Source organism: Pantherophis guttatus, chromosome 1 (assembly GCF_059756535.1).
Source record: "Pantherophis guttatus breed Tessera chromosome 1, ASM5975653v1, whole genome shotgun sequence".
NCBI lineage: Eukaryota > Metazoa > Chordata > Lepidosauria > Squamata > Colubridae > Pantherophis > Pantherophis guttatus.
The window spans coordinates 32,947,260-32,970,742 of NC_142063.1; the positions used below are offsets into that span (position 1 = coordinate 32,947,260).

Sequence of the window (23,483 nt, forward strand, 5' to 3'; positions counted from 1 at the left end):
CCAAAACAAGACATCCCCTGATAATAAGTCCAACCGGGCTTTTGAACGCATGGCAATAAAGCCAAGTGCTTATTTCAGGGTTCAAAAAAATATAAAACAGGCTCTTATTTTCGGGGAAACATGGTATTATGGAAACCTCTCATCCTTTATTTATCAGAGCAATGGCATTTTCAAAGGGAACTTGCATATGTAAGGGAATTAGGACCACTGTTTTAATTGCTGCCAGATAGACTTCTCTTTTCCTATGTTGATGAATCATAGAATATATTTGGTGGAAGGGACCTTCTGGATCATCTATAGTCCAACCCTCCCTTCAGTACAGGATTCAATTAAATCATCCTTGGAGGATAACCAACCTGTTTGAAAACCTCCAGCAAAGAGGAATTTACCACTGTTCTAGGCAGATTCTTTCACTGCTTAACAGCTGTGCTGGTTAGAACAAGGATTTAAGGCCACTAGGAAGAAAGGCACATAGGATTTAAAAAATAAACCAACCAGCAGCCATCCTCAAACCTTTTAAAATTATCTAAAACTAAAACAGAAGTAACACTTTCACAAGTGTTTGCCCAAAGCCTATAACTGCATTTGTTCATAGTCAAATATAAGACTAGTCCAAATTGTTACCAAAAAAAGAGAAAGAAAATCAATTAAAGCTTTATAGGGGAAAGAAATCTTTAAAAATAGGCAGAAATAATTTCCTGTTCAAAAATACAGAAAGAAAAAATAAATTAAACTGCTCATTGTATCTCAAAATGATAAAATGGACATCAATGATTATAAATAGAATCATCCTACTAATAAAAACAATTCTCATTAGCACAATTAAAATAATATTTACATAGGTGGCAGAGCCAAGGATTCTGGGTTGCATAATTTCAAGTGGCAAAATGTTTTCTTCCCCTCCTCTACTGATTCAAACAAGACAAAGAAAACTTGCACCATTTCCAAAACTATAAAAAAATTGAGAGTGCAGAGAGTGATATTCTGGTGGAAAACTTTTAACAACAAATACACACACATACGCACACACCAAAGAGAGTATTTGCAATTGTGCTCGCAAAAGAAAGTAACAGTAGCTTGTGAGGTATTACCTAAGTACTCCTTTAAAGTTGAAAACTGAAATACCACTTTCTCAATGCCCACCATCTATAAGTAAAATTGAATCTAGACAAAAAAAAACAACCCAGTATGTCTTTTCTCGTTTAGTTCCAGTCTTTTTAAAAAGATAATCTTGTTCCTAACCAATAGCTATCGGTTAATAAACATTCTGAAATTACCTTGATTCTCTCCCTGTCCAAAGAAGCTACTTGGATAAGCCAAGCCATCTCATATTTGACTGGCATTTCCCTTCCAGCCATGTATGATTCCTTTTGATCAGGCTTAACAAAAGTGAGCATTCATGCAAACATTGCATGGCAACTTTGTATTCTTAGTGAAGACCTAGATTCTTCTTCAACTGTGCATTTTTTTAATTTTTCTACATGCCTATGGGGGGGGGGGAACCCCCCACTGCTGTGCTTCTAGTCTTCAAAGGAAGATATTTTTCTACTGAAATGCAAATACAAGATTATTAATCTTAAATTGTTGGGTTTTTTTTTTTACAAGTCTTGCATATCTTCTTCCATCTGTACTGTCTGGAGTTTAGCCAGCTGTTTCTTGTCTGTCCCCAGTTCTTCACAGATGGTATTGACTATATTGCTAGTAACATATTTGGTTTTGGAATCCAGCATCACCGAACTGCTTCCTGATCTGCTTTCTGAATCAGTTAGAAAGTTTTCCTTTAGAGTGGGAATGGACTGCAGGATCAGCCGCTGTTCTCGAGTGAAATGGGGATGTCCTTGCAAAGAGGGGTGGGATCCAATGTCATTGCTTGCTACCCCACCGATCCCTGTTAGCGCCGGCTGCACTGGAGAAATGGACACCAGGTCGTGGCTGTTGATGAGGGAGCAGTTCTGAAGTGTTGCATAGTTTGCATTACTAATGGAAACAACAGTCGGCCCACTTGTCGTGGGGGGTTGCATTGGTGGGCTCTCAGAAATGGCTGAGTTGAGTTCTTCTGCAGTTAAAAGGGAAGGTGGTCCAAGGGAAAAGTTATGCGATATAGTCACGTTAACTAAGGAGGAGGCTCCTCCTGGCTGGAGGACCCCATTGGGTAAGTTGTCTGAAGGTAGATGAGCATGAAGTTGGGCATTTTGACCAAGGGGCATGATTGGAGAAAACACCAGGCTCGTTTCCAGTCCTTCCTGTTTCACCGGCTCAACTGCCTGGGTGGTGTTCGGGATGGTGTACACCACAGTGCTGGGAGCAAGGGAGCTGAAAAACACTTTCCCTTGTTGTGCTATCGTAGAGTCAGTAGTAAATGTGCCATTGCTTGATGTGCCTTGGTTAATGGAAAGACTACCTGTGATGGGAAAGGAACAGACAAATAAAAACAAGAGAAAAATTTAAATGCACAGTATAAAATTAAATTAAGAGTTAAATTTTCATCTTCCCCTGTGGTTTTAAAACACAACTTCCATCCAATAATCTTACTTAAAAAGGGGGAGATGTTGCTATTCCTATAACATTCTAAGACTCAAGTGGTTTTCGTTTTGAGGAGTGACCCATCCACTGGCTATTTTAATATTTATTGGTTGACCATATTTTATGGACATTGTTGCTACTGATGTTTCATTTTTTATTATATGCCACCATGATTCCATATGGATTTGTCGGCATATACATTTAATAAACAAGCATGTGTGATCCTTGAAACTACATAAAATGTAAAGATCAACAGATAGCTTTCTCACCATATCAAAAGCATTGTTTTCCTTTATGGTAGTTTGAGCCTAAAGCAGTGAATAATGGAATTGTGATACTTAATTCAATTTCAGAAATTTGTTTTCTTACCCTTTGATGTGTCTTTTAAATTATGAAAAATATCCAGTATTTATACACACACAGTATCATTGGGATTGTGTGAGCTGCAGTCAAATTAGCCTTGACAAGACACCAGAATGCAAATTCCATTCTAATGAAGGAATACTAAAAATACTAAAAAAGCTAAAATCTTAATCAATTAATGAAACTGATCATTTATTCTTCCATGAGATGAAGATGAGTTGTGAACATTGGATATATGGAACTATTGGTTTCTTGTAATATTCAATTCAATTATATTCAATATTATATTGATTTATAAAATGGTGATGCGAAGGACAATATAATCCCCTGAAAGTTATTTAATTATAGCAGCTCTGAAATCAAGGAGTAGAGTTGTTCCATATCATAAAAAATATGAGAAAAGTTGTAGAATTAAAATAAGTTGATTTGTTTTCCAAATTCTACTGGAATGAAAGTTGCCTTTCCTACATTCCTACCTCCAGCTGTCTTACATTTCTCTACCTGGAATAGACAGGGATTAATGGAGCTCAACATATCTATAGTAGGTAACAAGTTCTCCATTATTACAACAGAGGCAAAGGTCAAATAGTCGATTATCATTGCTTGCTACGAATTGTGGTAGCTGAAGTTCACACACATCAAGGTTTAAGAAATGCTGATCTAGGTAATATAATCTACTCCAAGTAGCAAAAAGTCTTCAAACTTTCAAGCAAAAAAGCTCTTCCCATGATTTCCTCATGATTCTTTTAGCTGAAGAGGCCAGAGGACCTTTTGCATATAAAACATGGGTCCTACTGCTGAACTATCAGCATTTCTAGAAGCTGACCTTTGGATTTCCTATATATAATCTAGGACAGTGATGACGAATCTTTTGGGCACTGTGTGCCCAAACCGGAATGTGCATGCATGCGTGTGCATGTGCGTATACCAGAGCACCGGAAACACAAAGACGAATTGGTCTTCGGTTTTCTGGCACGTGCAGGAGCGCCAGCCAGCTGGTCTTTGTGTGCGCCAGAGCACTGTTGTTTAATAAACAACACCTGCCTATCCCATCTTGGGAAGGACAAAAATGCCACATCTAGTCTAAATATGCAGCTAACTTTGCAACCAACCATGTAGTTCCTGATCAATGAACATATAGTCCATTGATCTAGTGGCGATTCTAATGTTCAAAATGCAGATTGATCGCATAAAAAGTCAACCACACTTTTCTTGCAGCCCTTTGTCTATTTGTGCAAAATTATTACCCCCAGCAATTATGAGAGTTGGTTGGAACCGTAATTCAATTCTAACTAATTCTCATAATTGCGGGGGGCAATAATTCAGTGTCTCTGGAAGGCCACAAGGTACAAATCCTGCCTTGAGCAGGGGGTTGGACCAGAAGACCTCCGAGTTCCTTTCCAGCCCTATAATTCTATGTTCTATAAACACAGAGATTATGAGCTAAACTGTTTTTTCTGAATACCTTCAGGATATTTTTTTACAAATTACAGTGGTGAAGTGGGAACTATTTAGTCATGTTTTCAAGATCTAGCAGCATATGGGAAAATATATTTCCATCCAGTTTGACCTTGGCCAAAAGTATCGGAGCTTAAAATCACAGCTGATGCATGGAATAAAGTCACGAATCTTCACCTTAAACACTGCTCTCATGGTATATTAAAAAGAGCTGACAGAGGTGTATGGCACTTGCTTCACTAACATGGGATAGGACAGTAAACACTGCCAATATTGGATACTTGGTGCAGAGCTCATGTATAGCCATGATATATAAAGGGAGAAGATAAATATGAACGTATGCAAATCTCAGTGAAGTTTCAGAAAACAGAGAGGTTGGTGAGATTTACAAGAGATGGTACTGGAATTAATAGTACATAGTTTACCTTTCTCCATGATTATCAAACAGAGGATTATGTAAAGCAGTGAATAAATGCAAATGTTCACTGCCTATGCATGAGTGTGCTTCAGCTGTTCATAGGAAATGTTAGAGCTTAAAAGTTGTCTCTAGGGATAAAACCTTTGTGTGTGTGTGTGCTTTGAGTCAGCATTAATTCCTGGTGACTTCCTGGACTGGCTCTCATTTAAGATATTATATATGAATGATACATAAGTGAAACTCAGGAAAATTGAGCCAATGTCAACTAGGGCAGTGGCCCCCAACCTTTTGAGCACCAGGAATCTGTTCCATGGAGAAAGGTTTTTCCATGGACCTGGGGAACGATGACATGGTTTTGCATGTTTCCTGCATCCTATGGATGGGGCTTTGATTGTTTGGGTGCAATTGCTGGGATGCCACGGCCCGGTGCCAGTCCACAGACTGGGGGTTGGGGACCCCTGAACTAGGGATCTCAGTATAATGATTAGACTGTAATCTGTGGTAGTGCAGTGGTTAGAATGCAGTAGTGCAGGCTAATTCACTGCTCATGCCAGGAGTTCGATTCTAAACAGCTCAAGGTTGACTCAGCCTTCCATCCTTCTGAGTTCAGTAAAATGAGAACCCAGATTGTTGGGGGCAATATGCTGACTCTGTAAACCACTTAGAGAGGGCTGTAAAGCACCGTAAAGCAGTATGTAAGTCTTAAGTGCTATTGTTATTGCTCACCTAAAAGCAAGATTACTGAAAAATAATGAAACTTTACCAAATAGAATTCTATAGTAATAGCAAACTGGTGTGTTATCCAGACCATCCTGGCTAAAATCTCATCTGCAAAGGACTAAAGTGAAATCTATTATTGGTATTGCTCCTAGCAGTTATGGTCTATATCTAGTATGTCTTTGTTACCTTCTTGGCAACATTACAGAAGTGTCAGTGATTCCTTTCTTTCAGGATATTTTTTTTCAATTTCCCAATCTAATTTTCATTTGATAATCTCCTATCCTAGTACTAATGAGCTCTGATCCTGTCCAGCTCTTTTGTGATCAAATATGGGCATGCAAAGGAAGTATTATTATACTGCCTCACCATGCATAATTGTAGGGATTATGTGTGATAACTCTGTAAATTAATCTGCTTTACATTTGAATGTATCCTTATCAAATTCACACTTCTCAAATGTGAATATACAGTATGTCCTAGATTGAATCTGTCAGTACTTACACATTTCAGTTTTCCAATTATTAAAAAAAATAAAAATGTTAGTGCATACTAAATATATGAACAGAAAAACTGGTGGAAGCAACATTTAACAAATAATATACAGTAAAACCTCAACTTAATGGAGGTTTGTAGGAGGAAGAGAATTATGTTAAACTGATATCATTTGCATGAATTAATGTCCTGGGTAATAATGATTTGTGTAATATGAATTAATGAAAATGACATGAGAGGAATCATTCAAACTACTTTGAATACAATGGGCTTTGTTATTTTGATAGGACATCCAAATAGAAACTACACCCAGTGTAAAAATGAAATCTGTTAAACTAAAGATTTACTCTCTTAGACAGTATTTTCTGCCACACCCAAGAGCAGCCAGCTAAGTAGGGCTGAACGTTAATCTATATGGCTGCCTCTACTCAAAGACAAAGCTAGTCCTACGGCCAAAACAAGCAAAAGAAAAAAAAATAGTGTAGATCGTAAGATGCTGCTGATATGGGAAAAAAATTGAATTTTCATTGATTCTCCATCAGTATCCATCTAAAAACCTGTTTTGCTGGATTTGGGTGTTTTCCCATCAGTACCAGTCTCCACCAGATCAAAATGTCTTCTGTTCATGGAAACAGTTCATTGTACACAAAGGGGCCACCTTAGGGTTTAAGACATTACATATCTCCAACATTCTTAATTTCACAACAAAAAAGCAATAATTTAATATAGTGAAGGTTTTTTACCTCGGGAAGTTGCTGCTGATACTGGAGGCAGCTGCATTGGAGAAAAACTGAGGCCTCCATTAAGTAACTGGCCACTGTTTGCTGAATTAGGGATTTGGACAACGCCATATTGGTTGATTTGGATTGGAGTGGTAAAAGTGACTACTGAGCCACTGTCTTGTGATGCTATTGCTTCTTCACTTTCTTCCCTCTTTACTTCCATGCTTGGTGTCAAGCCTGGGAAAGAGGCAGGCCCAGAATTGGGACTGTATGTTGTTGTGGGTGTTGATGGTGCAATGGAATTGGACAGAGAAGTCTGGAGGATTTTGAAGTCTTTCACATCTTCTGAGGAAGGGACTAACATGTCACCCATGGAGACTCCATTATTCAAAGCATTGGGCGATGTTTTGAGTGGACTTGATGATACCGCCTGAGAAGATCCCACACTGAGACCATTGAGAAGGAGACCATTGGGGCCCTGAATGAAAGAAGTACCATTAAGAAAAACAGATGGATTGGGAGGCATAAGGTTTCCATTCAGCAAAACTCCTGAAGAGCTTAAGGATATTTTGGAGTTTCCAAGTTGCTGCATATATACTTGCTCCATTGGGCTAGGAAGGCTTAAGCTGGTGCCGCCATCAGAGGTGCTTGCAAGGGAACGTGGAGACAAGTCCTCTTGCCCCTTACTGGATTCATCTTCTGTGCTGGGATTACCATCCGACTCACTACAAATCAAGAGAGAAGCAACAGTGAATTGATGCGGTATTTTTCATTGAATCTTTGAATCATTGAAAAGAATCTCAATGAATTCTTTTTTCATGGATGGGAGAAACAATTATCCTACCCTCAGAAAACTAACACATCAAGGAAAAAAGCACTAGATTAATCTCTATGAGGATTCCAGTTTTCCATATATAAGCTGCTTATGAGAAGAAAAAAAAAGCTAAATAAAAATTTCCCAATCATGGTACTGCCATCCTATGTATTTCTACGGCAAAGAAAAAGACTCCCAAGTTTGTTTGTTTGTTTGTTTGTTTGTTTGTTTTTTATTTATTTATTTATTTATTTATTTATTTATTTATTTATTTATTTTTCATATTTGTATACCGCCCTACTCCCGAAGGACTCAGGGCGGTGAACAGCCATAATAAATACAAATACATATAGAAGTTAAAAACTATTAAGAAACAGATTAAGTAATTTAGGCTCAAAGATTAAAAAAACATCCAAATTTATCTAAAGAGGTTTAAAACCCAATTTAAAAGCCAGTTTAAAAGCCAATTAAAAAGGGAGAGTTAGGCCAGACCAGCTTGTTGGAATAGAAATGTTTTCAGGGCACGGCGGAATATGCGTAAGTCTTGGATGTTTCGTAACTCCGGGGGAAGCCCGTTCCAGATGGTAGGTGCCCCCACAGAAAAGGCTCTCCCCCTGAGGGCCGTCAGTCGACATTGTTTGGCCGACGGCACCCTGAGGAGTCCCTCTCTATGGGAGCGAACTGGTCGGTGAGAGGCTATTGGTGGCAGGAGGCGGTCTCGTAAGTACCCTGGTCCTGAGCCATGGAGCGCTCTAAAGATAATAACCAAAACCTTGAAGTGCACCCGGAAGACCACCGGGAGCCAGTGCAGCTCGCGCAGGAGGGGGGTTACATGAGAACGCCACATTGCTCCCATTACCACCCGCGCGGCCGCATTCTGGACCAGTTGGAGCCTTCGGGTGCTTCTCAAGGGGAGCCCCATGTAGAGAGCATTACAATAATCCAGGCGTGAGGTGACAAGGGCGTGAGTGACCGTGAGTAACGAGTCCTGATCCAGAAAGGGATGCAACTGGCGAATCAGGCGAACCTGATAAAAAGTCCTCCTGGCTACAGCCGTCATATGCTCTTCAAAAGACAGCCGTGAGTCCAGGAGGATGCCCAAGTTGCGAACCCCATCTGTGGGGGCCAACGACTCGCCCCCAATAGTCAGAGATGGTGCCAACTGACTATATCGGGACGACAGAAACCACAGCCACTCGGTCTTGGATGGGTTGAGTCTGAGTTTGTTCCTCCCCATCCAGATCCGTACGGCCTCCAGGCACCGGGACATCACCTCGAGGGCATCATTGGGGTGGTCTGGGGTGGAGATGTACAGCTGGGTGTCATCAGCGTACTGATGGTACTTCACCCCAAAACCACGGATGATCTCACCCAGCGGCTTCACATAAATGTTGAATAGAAGGGGCGAGAGGACCGATCCTTGTGGCACCCCACATATAAGGGGCCTCGGGGTCGACCTCTGCCCCCCATCAACACAGACTGCGACCGGTCAGAGAGAAAGGAGGAGAACCACTGTAGAACAGTGCCCCCCACCCCCAACCCTTCCAACCGGTGCAGCATGATATCATGATCGATGGTATCAAAAGCCGTTGTTATCAATGGTATCAAAAGTTGTTTGATTATTAGTGACCAAATGAAAATATCCATGTAGGTTTTCTTAGCAACAACATAGAAATGCTTTCTGCCAGCATGTTTTGTTACTTCCCAGTCTAGCCTACAATGCTGATGCTTCCTGATGATATTAAGCAGGTGTGAGCCTCTTTAGCTTCCAAGCCCAGGCAACATCAATCAGCTGCTGCCACTTGGTGAGATATGCCAGCCTACTCAGAAATAAACAAACAAACAAAGGAGCAAGCAAGCATTACTTCCATGTTCCAGCTCCCAGAATTGCAGCTTTATAGTGGAATTCTATACAGTAAGTATATTATACAGAGGTTGCTGTATACAAAGTGACTTACTCTGTTTAGAATGTTTAGATGCCAAATCTGACATGATTCTTTAAATCTACTCTACCCAACATTCCTAAAAATTCCAAGTATCCTACCAGATCACAAATGCTGGAGCTCTTATTCTAGATCAGGGGTATCAAACTCGATTTAATTGAGGGCCATATCAGGGTTGTGTTTGACCTCGGGGGGGCTGGGATGGCCACGGGGGTGTCTGTGGTGGGCCAAGTGCTCTGCCAGTGAAAACAGGCTTCCAAACTCCGTTTTCGGCTATGACGGTGCCCTGCAATCCTCTGCCAGTGAAAAGGACCTCGGGCGGGCCACCCTCTGCCCTCCTGAGCTCTGTTTTCACTGGCAGAGGCATCGCAGGCTGGTCCTTTGCTGTTTCTAGGGCAGCCCTGTGGGCCAGATTTAAGCACCCACAGGCCAGTTTGACACCCCTGTTCTAGATTATATGTTTCAGAAAAGCAAAATGTAACTTGGATGACAAGTTTTGTTTTAAAACAGAAAGAAAGTAAAAGATTGGAAAGAGCTTCAAAAGAAATTCCAATGTAGATGATCAAAATAGCAAATTGTACTTTACTGGGGGAGCAGATATCAAAATGGCACAGGCACAAACAATCATGTAAAATTATTGTCACAGCAGTCACCAATCTTACATGTTCTTATTCACTAATGTATGAGTGAGGGATTGACCAGGAAACATCTCTTGGTGTTGTGATGAAAAGCCCAATGAATATATTGGCCATTACCACGGAAAAAGCAAATGTCATGTTAGTCTTTTAGCATACCTTCTTGGTAATGTCATTGGCCTCCTTCCTGAGATTCTCATCACCCCCCCCCCAACCTTTTTAAAGCCATGGAAATATTATTTTTTTCTTCATATAAACTCATAGACTTATCACACTTGCCTTGCTTTTTATAAACTTATATGATGGCCATTTGCAGCATGTCATGTAATCGGTGCTATAGAACAAAATATATTATAGAAAGACAACTTGTGATTGACTATCAGAAAAAATATGCTACAGTTAGAAGCAGTTATATAGCTGAACCGATTCCCCACCAAAGGAATGGTGCCCAGCCTTTCAAGGACAGAAGCTAGACAGCCCATTTGTCAGAGATGCTCAGATTCTTGAACCAAGTGGGTAGTTGGATTTGATAGTGTAAATGGTCCCTCCCCACACTAACACAGTCACCAATTTAGGTGGATTTAAAAGATGATGAAATAAAAAGTGTCATCCTTTTTATTCATATGAAAATTCAGTTAATCAATCCATGAATTGGCTAAAATCCATACAACTGGTCAAATAAGATTCCTTTAAACTGAGTAAAGCTTTACTCTGGACACATTAAAGCAACAAGGTTCCTCCCACATGCTTTAGTATAAAACATTTCAATTAAAATAGTGCAGAATCTGTGCAAGCACTTCTTCAGGTATTATATTCAAATTATATTAATTTCAGAAACTAGGTCCTATTTTCAGGACAATATATTTAACGCAAACCTAATGAAATATATACTAGAAAACCAATTTACCTAAACAGATAAACAGAATGACAATGGGTGGGCAAAAAAGCAGTGAGAACAAAAGTGATTTCCAGCTGGCTTTCCCATTGATCTTGTTTATGGGAAGCTGGCAGAGAGTGTTGGAAATCACAATCACCTGACATGGCTGACTACAATAACACTGTAGCAGCCACAACTTTGCAAATAGTGTGAATATCTTTGAAATTTCAATACATATTTATTTATTTATTAAATTTCTGTGTTACCCATCTCACCTAGAGGTTACTCTAGTTGGCTTACAACCAAATAAAAACAAATGGTTATCTGGACCAAAAGGGAATTCTCAAGGAATATTTGCTTATAAAATAATGCTATAATGCTTCAAAGGACAGAACATGATTTTGGAATACAAGCATGCTTGATATTTTAAAATGCCATTTATACTTCTAGTTCCAAAAGTTTACACTGAAATGCATATGAGGATTCCTATTTTTATAAGGCTATTAAAACAGGTTTTTATGTTGTTTGATTAGCCAGCCAAATTTAAGTACTTTGCAAGTTCCACTGATTTAAGGACATACATAACTCTCTCACTGAGGTTCATAAAAACCTGAAAGCACTTAACTTTGACTGGATTATATCCAAACTATTTAGATAATAGGTGCATTTAAAAGAAAGACTGTCTTCATAATCAGCTTCAGACATTAGACATGGGCCACTTGCTTGTATGTACATAGGAAAGAAAGAGCTGCAAAGATTAACATTCTTAATGTGTTTCTACAGCATCTTCCTCAAAGACAAAGCATCGTATTACTCCTTCAACAGTGTTGAAAGGTTTCTAATTACTGCAGTGTGCAGCTTTTTACATTAGACAATTTTCATGAAGGAATAAGCTGACATTTTCCCTCACTAAAAAAAAAAAAAACTTGACAAAATGTATGTTGCAATTATCTTTATGTGGTTGGGTTATCCACTATGGGTGGGTTCCTACAACATATGGCTAACTCAAGACTACATTAGCCACATGATCAAGCACAGTGTGTGAACCTAATCTGATAAATCATGATGTGATAAATCATACTGTGGTTTGTTTAGCTTTGACAGTGTGCTATGTGAACCCAGCAATTTTTATTCGCAAAAAGCCATGGGTTATGGATTAATGAGTTGCAAAAATTCACCCGATAGTGATTTGTTGAATAAATTATAAACAATCCGCAGCCTGGTTCAGCATAAGAACCTCAGCTCTGGCAGAAAGCTGAGAAAATTGGCCAATGGTACATACCAATCGTTCCACGTCCTTTCAGAATAATTTTATAATACAAATGCATAAATAAAGTAATACAACTTGGTTTCATTCTTCTCTGTTTCCTGAATGCATTATCTTCCCACAGGGGCAAAAACTATTTTAAAAAAACAGTAATTCTGGACATAAACAAAAATAAACAAACTAGATGATTTTGCTTCTTTAATTTAGTGAGATTTCAAGTCACTCTTGGAATGCTAGGATACATTTCTTGCTATTCCATGATGAAAACAGCATTTCTTGCTACCGTACTGTATTCTACAGTTTTTAAATTAACATGTACCTCCAAAAGCACTACCTATTGTTCAGGGAACTGTATGATTAATTCTGCCTGCTCATCAAGATTTCTCAGAATAAGAGTCCAAAGAAGTTGCAATGCATAGTAATTCATGTTCAAAACTTGTATTGATCTGCTATTCCAAAATTCAAAAGTGTTGCTGGATCTTTGCAAACCTTATTATGTGTATCAGCAAAAATAAATTGCTGATTTATGCTGTGGTGACACAGTAGCTAGAATGCAGTATGGCAGGTTGACTCTGAGCTTACCATTAAGTAAGGCAAAAGTTAGCAATACAGAAAAAAAAAAAAAGAAACCATCACAGTATGACATGCTCCTGTTACACATACAGGGATGCAATGGGCCCCCTCCTTTCAGGATGGATGCATTCTATTGTGCTTCTGCAATAAATGCCAAATAATTCTACCAATATTAGAGTAAACCAAGATTCATTATGGTATGAAAAAGAAATAATAGATTGATAGGGATCATAACAATGCATTTAATGCCCAGCCACACATGTAGTATCTCTATTTGTTGATGGAGAATTTCTTGCCTATATGTAGAAAAATTCTGAAGAGTTTTAAATGCATTGGTTCCAATGTTAGTCAAGTATTGTGAAATCTATCAGCTCTTCTATTCACTATAGAAAGAAGTGTCTAGCACAGACCGCTTGTGCTTATATAAACGTATCTTTTTCAGATATCACATGTGTACAGTACAGCAAAGTTAATTTCACTCAGCCTTCTGTCTCATTATCCAGGTGCTTTTAGAAAGCCTGCAGAAAAGATACTGATACTACAATATTTGCCATTCAGTAGTAGAGACAATTCCTATGGACATTTAACACAGATATTCAAGCTAACAGTTCTTCAATTAGATCAGTGATTTAAGAACTGCAAGAATATATATTTTTAAAACAACCAGATCATCACGACTCTCAATGGCAAATCGTGTAAATTCAGCATGACCAAGAGTCGTTTTGCTCACATGGCAAGAAACCAGGAGACTGTGAATTCTAGTCATGCCTTAGGCATGAAAGCAGGCTGGGTGATTTTGGACCAACCTCACATTCTCAGCTTAGCTCACCTCACAGGGTTGTTGTTGTGGGGAAAATAGGACAAAAAAATAGTATTAGGCATTTTCGCTGCCTTATTTATAAAAGCAATAGAAATAAATACTAAGTAAATAAAGACTTCTGTGAAATAGGGGCTTTTTGTTTTGCTCAGCTTTCCATCTGCCAGCTTTATTAGGCTTTCCCTGTGTTCTAGCATCAAGGGGAGGAAGAAAATATGTCTTTCCCAGCCTATCAGGAAAGATCGAGGCAGAATCTGGAACTAGCATTTTGTTCTATTATTAAGTGGAATCGTTTCTACTATTAAACCATAGCCTTTTTTTTTTTTTTTTGGACTAGGTGTAACCAAAGGAAAACAGCAGCCAAGGAGTTCTTGTAATAAGCATAATAGGCATCTAATGTTGTAGAGTAAAGCAATATCCAGACAATCAAGATGCCCCAAATGGCAGTGGCTGGTTTCAGACACAACAGTCTACTAATGGCATCTTGAACTGATGAATTTACCACCATTATGAGAGAAGGGACCAAATTGTGTTAGCTGCCTTCGATCCTGGGTATTTCTCAAGGGAAGAAGAAACAGCACAGCAGGGGAGTGGAAGAAAAAGGTTATTGTAGCCAAAGCAGATCAGAGGGGGATAGCCATGCAAATAGAGGAATTAGTTGTTTCTGTTTGATTACTTTCATTTCTGCAATTCGTTTAAATATAACTAAGGATATTTTATAGACATCTCTACAAAAAGGTGCCTTTTTTCTGGAAAGCCCTTAACAGAGAGGACTAACATACAAAATTTAACCCATGAGCAATAATTAATGCACTGCAAAATAAGTAGGTATCTTCTCTTAAAAGAGGGAAGTTGATTATATTCCAAGAGAGTTCATAATATCATGAATGTTGCTAACAGCTGAAAGCAGTCTATTCTTAGAAAGGAACAGGGACAACAGTTCATATTTCTATAAGGAAGGCAAAAAGAGCCAGTTAATTATCATGATTACAGTGGCTATGTTCATACAACTTATTAATCTATGGTTAGGTGAGCTACAGTTTAAATTAATCCAGCTGTCTGACTTTGAAGAACTCTCAGAACTATAAACTTATCGTACAGGTTTATTTCCAACAAACATAAAACCACAAACTAGCCAACCATTATTTTAGCCACTTGTAATATACAAACTTCTCCAAAATAAAACCAGGGAAATCTAGGCTGAATTTCCTATCCAGCCACAAACTTTACTGAATATATCCACACAACACAACTAATGAAGGCAGGTACAAATGTAGCAGTTCATTTGCATGATGTACAAATATCAGTTTTAATTTGAGGTTCAGCTTTTGAGAATTGCTAATTTACTGGTTATGATTCAGAATGTCTGAACCCAAGTCAATGCTACCGTAGTCAAATATCATGATTCAGCAAACCACACTATGAACTACATAGCTAATTTCATTGCTATTTTATGAAAGCAAAGTATTAGTAGCTTGGTCTATCAATCATGATAATTGATCGTATATCACAACTGATAAGGTTTGATAGAATAATATTTCTTTGCTAGTGCATGAACCAAGGTTATATGTTTCAGGGATAATAACTGCTTACTGTTTTAAATTTCAGAGCTATAACCCCCCAAGATTATGCTTTTACATAAAAAGAATGTGTGACTTTGATCTTGTACACAAGCCAACAGTTATTGGCTGGCGATCATTACAGTGTGCAATTAGTGAACCAGTCAATTGATTGGACTTATAGATGCTGTGTAGAGTTTAGGTGTCAAACCTTTTGGCTTGCCTGGGCTGCACTGAGTGAAGAGGAATTGACTTGGGCCACATATAAAATATATAATATAGTTAATGTATATAATCATCATCATCCTGCAATAACACCAGCGGAACTGCAAAAAACTGTGCTACTTGGAACATCGTACATCTTAAGAAGGTACTGGCAGCAACCCGTATCAACCATTAGCACCAGTCAATGGTATTTGTGATGCATTTTTGAATGTTTAGTTGACTAAGTTTCATGTTTAATGAATAAAGTAAATAATAATAATAATAATAATAATAATAATAATAATAATAATAATAATAATACCACTGGGAACATCAGGTTGAGAAAGTTTTAGAGAATGAAAAACTCAAGATCTTGTGGGACTTTAGGATTCAGACTGACAGGCACTTGGTCCACAACACACCTGACGTAACAATAGTTGAAAAGAAAAAAAGTATGGTTCATTGACATTGCAATACCTGGTGATGCACGGATTGAAGATAAGCAGCAAGAAAAAATCACAAAGTACCGGGATTTGCAAATTGAAGTTGAGCGACTGTGGAAAAAGAAATCGTGTGTTGTCCCAATTGTAATTGGAGCCCTTGGAGCAATACCCAAAGGGCTACCCCGCTATTTAGAAATTCTAAATTTGCCGGACTTGAACATTTTGACTCTACAAAAAACCACCTTACTTGGAAAAGCTTACATCCTCCGATGATACCTTAACAGTTCCTAGGTCCTTGGTTAGGACTCGAGCTGCAGAGCTATTAACCAGCCTCAAAGGCTGTGAATCTCACTAAAGATTAAATAATAATAATAATAATAATAATAATAATAATAATAATAGTAGTAGTTATTGTGGGGCTACTTACTAGCTGTCCAGGGCCGCATGGGGCGCGCAGGACATGGGTGGGACACACCTGTTGTGGACCATCTATTAGGATCTAAAACAAGTTGAAACTGAGCAAATGGCCCCAACCTCTATAAATAGCATCACTAGCCTGAATTTAATTTTAATTTAATTTTAACAATTTTAATTTAAATTGTTTAATTTTTTTATAAACTTTCTTCAGTACATAAAATTATGCTTGGCAATACTGATGGAAATAGAAGGGGGAGACAACTGATAAAGTGGGTGGATGCAATGTCTTTGGAAAAGCAAAGTGGTATTACAAAGGATAGGTCAGGGTGGCCAGCATTTGTCTATGCAGTTACTATGAGTCAAAACCAGCTCCTAGCTAAACAAAAAAAAAATGTTTATAAAAAGAGAGAAAATACAATGTAGCCTACATGATAAAGTTTGGCCCTGGTTTATGCTCCTTTCCGAAATCTTGGAACGGAAAAAAACAAAACAAGGATGCTTTTAAAATGGAAAATACCCAGGATCTTAATAATCATTTTACCCACCAAAGGAAAACTGTTTTCAAAAGCCACGGCAAGGCCCAGAAGGTAATTATCTCATAACGCAACACACTCCCTCCCCAAGCCCCTTCTTTATTCTTTAGGAGCCATAGCAAGTCCAAACATCCACACGTGCCTTCAGCCTTCTGTACCCTCCACCTGGCCAGCGTTTGCTGACTGGCCCTCCTCCACCTCACTTCTGACTTGCCATTTGTGCATTTGATATCTTTGCTCCAAGGATGCAAAGGGGATGGATCAGCACAATTGTGCCCTTACTTGAAAATAGAGGTCTTTGAGGCTTTAAAAAAAGAAGAAGCAGCAGGCAGCAATTTTTCTCGTCTTCATTCAGACCCTCTAAAAAGGAAGAAGGAAGGGAAGCACCTTGTGCAGAGGCATGTCACTTCACCTGGCTATTGCAAGACAGATGACTATCTGGGGTGACCTCTTGTCAGGCAACTTTTCCCTCCTTTCAAAAGGTTAGCATTTGGAAGGCCCTAAGCAGTTCCCTGGAGCTATAGAAGGGATTTCTGCAGCAGCAGGAATTATGTCCATGAATTTAATTGGAAAATAAAGAGATCTACAGGTAAGATTCCCCAAAGGAAGACTGAATAAACAAATTGTGCCACATCCTGGTTTGCATATTCACAACTGCTGGATTCACGGCAAACACCATAAATTATCAATCCTCGTTATGGCTCAGCATGATGTGAAACTCCAGCCACAGAGGACTCTGGCTCCAGTGGAGAAGCCAGCTCAAAAGACATCTGGCAGGTTGCTTAGAATCATAAACTGTGGAAGACCCCTGTTCCCATCTTCTGAGGACATAAACCTGATCCAAAGCAGCACAGAATCAAGTTTCACAACAAGAAGAGCAAAGAAGGCACCAACCAAAAGTGGGGGGGGAGAGGGAGAGCGGGAGACAGCTCACTAGCCAAGCCGATGAGCTTCAGGTTTCACTTTTTTCCCTTCCTGGGTGACATAAAACCTGAGGAAATAATTAACGCTGTCAAACAAAATGAGTGGGAAACAGTTTCCTCACAATCTCCAAACACAAAGAAACAGGTCAAAGAATAGGATTTTTTTAAAATTTATTAAATAAATAAATCCCTTTTTATGTAAGGGATGCTGGATCTACACAGCAAGAAACAGAATTTTTCACCTCTGTTTAGGAGAAGATAGGCTGAAGACCTAGAGAAAAGGCCTTCCTTCTGTCAAAGACCCAAAATACTAGGCTGGACATACAGCAGGGAATAAGGCTACGTTGCAGAGCGTGGCAATGAGGTGCTTGGGAAAAGTACCAGGGGGTACAAAGTTTTTAATTTTTGCAGAAAGTGGACAAATCTTGGACAAAAGCACTAGACCCAAGAAGATCTGAGCTACAAAGAACTCTTGAGGATTAGGGAAAGAAAGGTTTGAGAAAGTCTGGGGAAGCTATGCCCCCAGGCACAGATTTTTTTTTTTTAGATTACAAGGAGAAACCAGAGCTGAAAAATGGGGGTGGGGGGGAGGAGATCTTGGAGACACATTGTGAGAGAAGATGGGGAGAAAAGTATGCCTAAAGGATCAAACAACCTTTTAGTCTGCAGTCAACAATCCCTTCCTTGAATCCAGCAACTAAGAAGCAGAAACGTGGAGAAGAAAAGAAAAGCCAAGGTTGCTGGGAGTGGGAGAGTGGAAAGAAAGGGGCTGCTGAAGGTAAGCGCCATATTTGTTAGGAATGAAAGCCAGGCAAGGACAGAGGGCAGGGGAGGGAGGAAGAGGGGAGAAAGGCAGACAAGAGGGGAGGGAAACAGGAAGAGCAAGAAAGAGCAAGGTGTTAGATTGAGGCAAATTGCTCTGGTGAGAATGAAACAAAGCCAGACCAGGAGGTTAGAAAGCAGCAGGGCAGAAGGCTGGGAGGCCTAGGAATTGAGGCCCAAAGATAAGAGTTTGAGAAAGCAGCAGCAGAAGCAAACCAGGTGCCTTCCTTGGAGCCATGTTTTTTTTTTTTTTTTAAAAAATCTTTGCTAGGGCCCCAAATTCCAAAGGTAGCCTTGAGGAGTGCACTATTTGTACTCCAGCCAACAATACAGGAAGGCGGATCGTAATGATGTCCTGCACTGAAGGGATGTTGTGAGGTTTACCAAGAATATATAAGGAAGCACTTTGCAATCTGGACCCAGATGGCAGAGGAAGAGATGGCCTAAGCAAAGGAGGATTATCCCTCCAAGGAAAGGCGGAAGTCAAGAGGTAGAGAAGGTACCAGAAGAAATGGAAGGGGATGTAAACCAAAGGGAAGTGTGGAATTTACTAAACTCAGAAGAGGATGAGGCTCATGCCCAGACTCACTATATGACACTGTCTATCTGCTAACCCTGCTGGTCATTTCAGACCCTGCTGGCTTTTAATAAGGCCTTAAAACTTGGCCGTTCCTCCAGGAGATTAAGTGGACCCTGAGATCGATTTATCCAATGTAGCAGTGGAATGATTTTAGATCTCCTACCTATGGTACATTCATTGCTTCTGTTATTTTACACTGGTCTGTTTTTAACCTTCAGTCCGCTGCCTGGAGTCATTGTTGGGGAGGGGTGGGGGGGGAGGACAGAATCTGCTTAAACATTTAAAGCTTATTTGAACAGAGATTCTGAACATGTGCAGAGAGCTTCCTTTCTCGAAGGAATTTTCTCCAGAAACATAAGTTGCTCTGCTTCCCGCCATGCACACACACCCCACACCCCCGTCCGCTCTCGTGGGGGGGGGGGGGAGCCGTTCCCGCGAACTCACCTTTTGGACTGGGGCTCCGCGGGGTTGCGATCCCGTTGCCGCCGGTTTTTGAACCAGTTGCTGACCTGCGTGAGGGAGAGGCCGGTGATCTTGGCCAAGTTGCGCTTCTCGGCCGGGGAAGGGTAGCGGTTCTGCTTGTAGAGCTCCTTGAGGGCATTGCGCGACTTCTCCTTAAAACAGTAGACCGTCTCCTCGCCGTCCCAGATGGTGCGGGGCAGCGGGAACTTCCTGCGCAGGCGGTACTTGTCGACGGCGCCCAGGGGTCGGCCGCGGGCCCTCTCCGCCTCGGTGTAGCGCGCCTTGTACCAGAGTTCCTGCAGGAGAGGGTGGTTGGCGGCGTCGAAGCTGTGGCTTTCCAAAATCCCGTAGAGCTCGGCGTAGAGACCCTGGTGGAAAGCCACCAACGCCCGGGCTTTCAGCAGGCTCTCGTTGCCACGTAGCAGGTCGCTCTGGGGCAGGGACCACAAGAACCGGGCCAGGCGGTCTAGGTTCCCGCCTTGCTGCAAAGCCTCGCAGACGCAAGCGACGTGGTCCGGGGAGAAAGCCAGCAGAGCCTGGGGCGACGAGGACGCCGACCGAGGCGAAGGCGACGACAAGGGAGACGAGGCGGCCACGGCGCCGGGATTCCGCACCAAAAGTTCCGAATGGAGTAGAACTTGACCCGCAACCCTACCGGCTGCTGCTTCCTCCTCCTCCTCCTCCTCGTCCTCCTCCTCTTCCCCGGCTTCTTCCTTCCTAGCAAAAGGAGCCGCCGCCGCCGCCGCGAGACCAGAAGGCGGTGCAGACGTGGGAGCCGAGCCGCCCGAGGTTACCTTCGCCCCGCCGCAGAACATTTCCAGGACGTTTTCTTGCTTGATCGTCGCCACCACGCTGGGAATCGCGGTGGTGGGAGAGGCAGAAGACATCTTCCCCCCACCCGGTCTGGGTTTGGTGTTAGGTGGAGGGGCTTCTCCCCCGGCTTTCTCCCCCCCTTTTTTTTCCTCCTTTACAACCCCCCCCTCGAAAGTGCTCACACACCCCTCCTGCTGCTCCTGCTCCTCCTCCTCCTCCCGGACCGCCACCAGGCTGGCGTTTAGCTGATCAAGTTTCCCCTCCGCCACGTAGTAACCATTAAGACAGCTTGTTCGAGCAAAGCTCGTGTAAACGGATCGCAGTTTCTTCTCCCCCTTCCCCCCCTCCCCACCAGCCGCTCTCCTCTCCCCCTCCTTTTCGTTCTTTCTTTCGTTCCTTCTTTCCCTCCCCAACGTGACTCCTCAGCGCTTCTCTCTCTGCTGCTACATATTCTTAATAGCACAGGCAGTCGGCTGGATTCGGGAGGGCTCGCTGATTGGCCGACTCCTGTGGAGGGGGGTGGGCGGAGGATCCGGTGTTTCTATAGAAACCGTCAATCAACTCCTCCCTCTCCCTCGGCTTTACGCTCAACACGACTTCCTCCTCTAAAATGTGAAATACCTCTACCTGGAGGCTTCTTGCTGCGTTTTGATTTGGCTCCGCGCTCTCTCGTTTCTCCCCGCTCCAGTTGCCAAACAAAATATCACGACTGATACCTTACTTAAGCTCGTTGTGTGGGCAATTTTGTTTTTATGCTTTGTAGGAGAGACATTCAAATTCATTCAAATTCCCAACTTTTTGGGAATTTCCAAATGAATTAACTCTACTCAGGTTGGGCACTTCGGAATGGAGTAGGGAGAGAGCAACTTCAGGTTGAACCAGAAACACGATATATACGTGTTAGGGTAATCAGCGGATTAAGGCTGCAACGCTGGTACTGAGTTTCAATTAACCCACTGGGACTTGGAGAAGTTTGAAAGTTTGAGCGAGTTTACTTTGGAGAGAAGCCAGCTCGATTTATTCACGCTATGATTGCAATCATTTGCATACTTGTCTGAGTTCAGTGGAACATCAGATTGGACTGCAGCCTTAAGCACGCACTCTTATCTTGGATTAAACTTTACTGAACTCAGTGGGACTTTTCATTTGCAAATGCCTAGACTTGATCTGTTGCTTTTGTTATTTAAACAAAAAAGGATTCTCCCCCCCCCAAGACGTTTTTGGCAGATAACATCCAGATGTGTCAGCTTAGCTTCAGTACTAAAAGACAAGAATCCTAACTGGAAGGAAGGAACTGAATTCGTTGGGATTTATCTCTAATTGCTTTGCATTTGTGCTTAGGATTCCAATGCAGTTTTTAAAAAGTATTCATTTCCATAACAGTTGTATGAAGAAATGTGATTGGTATATACCCATTTTACAGATGGCAACTGATGGTGGAGAAAGATTTGTCAAGGGTAGTTGCTTTTTCTGCATTTTTTTTTTAAACTTTAGAGCAGGCTTAACTGGCTACTGCTATTAACTTTTCCTTAGATGCAGATTCTTCTGAGTTCAGTTATGCTTACTTCCAGGTCAGCATTTGAAAGAATTATAACTTTCATTTCTCATAAATATTGTTTGTAGTTTATAGGTCCAGAGCTACAGGAGTTCAATCTTTTTACATTCTTCTACCCCAATCCCTTTAATTGTTTTGTAGGCAAAGAAACTGAAGGCCCTCCAATTATAAATCCCAATATTGCCCATGATGTACAGGGCCTAGAACAAAGTTGGCATTAAACAAGTATAGTGATAGATAGCTACATACTATATGAGTGAATGATAAAGAAATAATATGAACAAAAGCATGTTCTGATATATTGAAGCAGTAACTTGCTACAGAATAAATAGATTCCAAAGAGTGGTAGGATAGATCAACTTTCCACAGCTGGTTTTCTGGATAAACATTCCCATAATTCTGGGTGAGAACTGAAATCCAATACACCTAGAAGGCTCATGGGTATAAAAGGTGTAGGGTTGCTGGACTGTTTTAAATATTTTATATACAGACATCTAAATACACAATTAAAACCAAATGACAGTAACAAATCAATAAGATTGAGCACAATGTAGTTAAAATACAAACACTTTGTGATTGGATTCACAGAACACACTTAACTAGGGTGCGTAAAGACAAATCACTCCAAAGTAATGAATTTGGCTGGGATTGGGGTTTTGGTGCTTTATAGTATGCAAACTCAGCCCAGTTAGTTAGTGCATGGTTTGGTGTGTTGTACCAAACTTCCAAAACAGGATATAGTAACAAAAATAAGCCTATTGAACTACATAGCCATATGCATGTTTATTCAGATCAGGTCCTGTTCAGTTTAACATTTATTTCTAAAGGGAATGTACAAGAGATTAGAATCAAAAAGTATCATTGATACAGTCTATTCAGAGTGACTGAATAGTCACTCCTACACCCAAGGTATATGTGCACAGGGTTGCAGTCCAATTGGAAATAGAGCTCAAGTAATATAATGGCACTTCTGACTAGACAAGTCAAGAAGGTAAACATTGTCAAAATGCTTAGCTTGGGTGGTTAGCTTTGGCAGTCTCTGTTTTTCCAGGAAATTATCAATTACACTTTACTGTAAATTTCATCATTAAGTCACAAAAGCAAACATTTCACCATTCAGTAGAATCAGCAACTAGTGGTAAAATCCTAATTGCTCTTCTAGGAAGGAGCAAGAAGACAATGACGGATGGGAAACATATAAACAAAGATTGTCTTGATACCAGAAAGAGGACTTCAGAGCAGCCTGGGCATTGCTGTCTGAGAATGATGAGAATGTAATTCCAGCTTTCTGGAGGGTGCTTGGTTGAGAAGGGCAACTTGTAGAGTAGGATGAGCTGAAACTATTGTTAATTTTACTAAACTCTCTGGGCTCGATTCTCAGAATATTTCTTAATTCTGAACTGAGTGATGCTAAGGATGTTGGTTTGAGAATAAATTCTCCTGAATTTAGTGGATTTTAGGCTGAAATCTTGCCAAGTTCTTTGGAATAAGCTTACTTTGGCTCTCCTGATGCTAGCCTGCCTGCACTTTACCAAAAGTTTGCCTACCTT

The 23,483-nt window shown here is 40.7% G+C and overlaps 1 protein-coding gene across 1 annotated transcript; it reads right to left on the reverse strand.

Moving 5' to 3' along the window:
* Nucleotides 1-642: 642 nt before the first annotated feature.
* LOC117675151 (homeobox protein SIX4) lies at nt 643-23,376 on the reverse strand. The gene is made up of 3 exons (XM_034433534.3): nt 19,548-23,376; nt 6,718-7,421; nt 643-2,401 (listed from the first exon to the last, which is right to left on the reverse strand). The coding sequence occupies exons 1-3, from the start codon at nt 20,450-20,452 to the stop codon at nt 1,599-1,601; spliced, it is 2,412 nt and encodes an 803-aa protein (XP_034289425.2). The 5' UTR covers nt 20,453-23,376; the 3' UTR covers nt 643-1,598.
* Nucleotides 23,377-23,483: the final 107 nt, after the last annotated feature.

What these genes read in the sequence shown, in the direction of transcription:
- LOC117675151 (XM_034433534.3), bottom strand. Translation starts at nt 20,452, where the DNA reads ATGTCTTCTGCCTCTCCCACCACCGCGATTCCCAGCGTGGTGGCGACG. An exon ending in GCGGAGCCCCAGTCCAAAAG is followed by an intron (nt 7,422 to 19,547) that starts GTGAGTTCGCGG and finishes CTTGATTTGTAG; the next exon opens with TGAGTCGGATGGTAATCCCA. An exon ending in ATCAGCAGCAACTTCCCGAG is followed by an intron (nt 2,402 to 6,717) that starts GTAAAAAACCTT and finishes TTCCCATCACAG; the next exon opens with GTAGTCTTTCCATTAACCAA.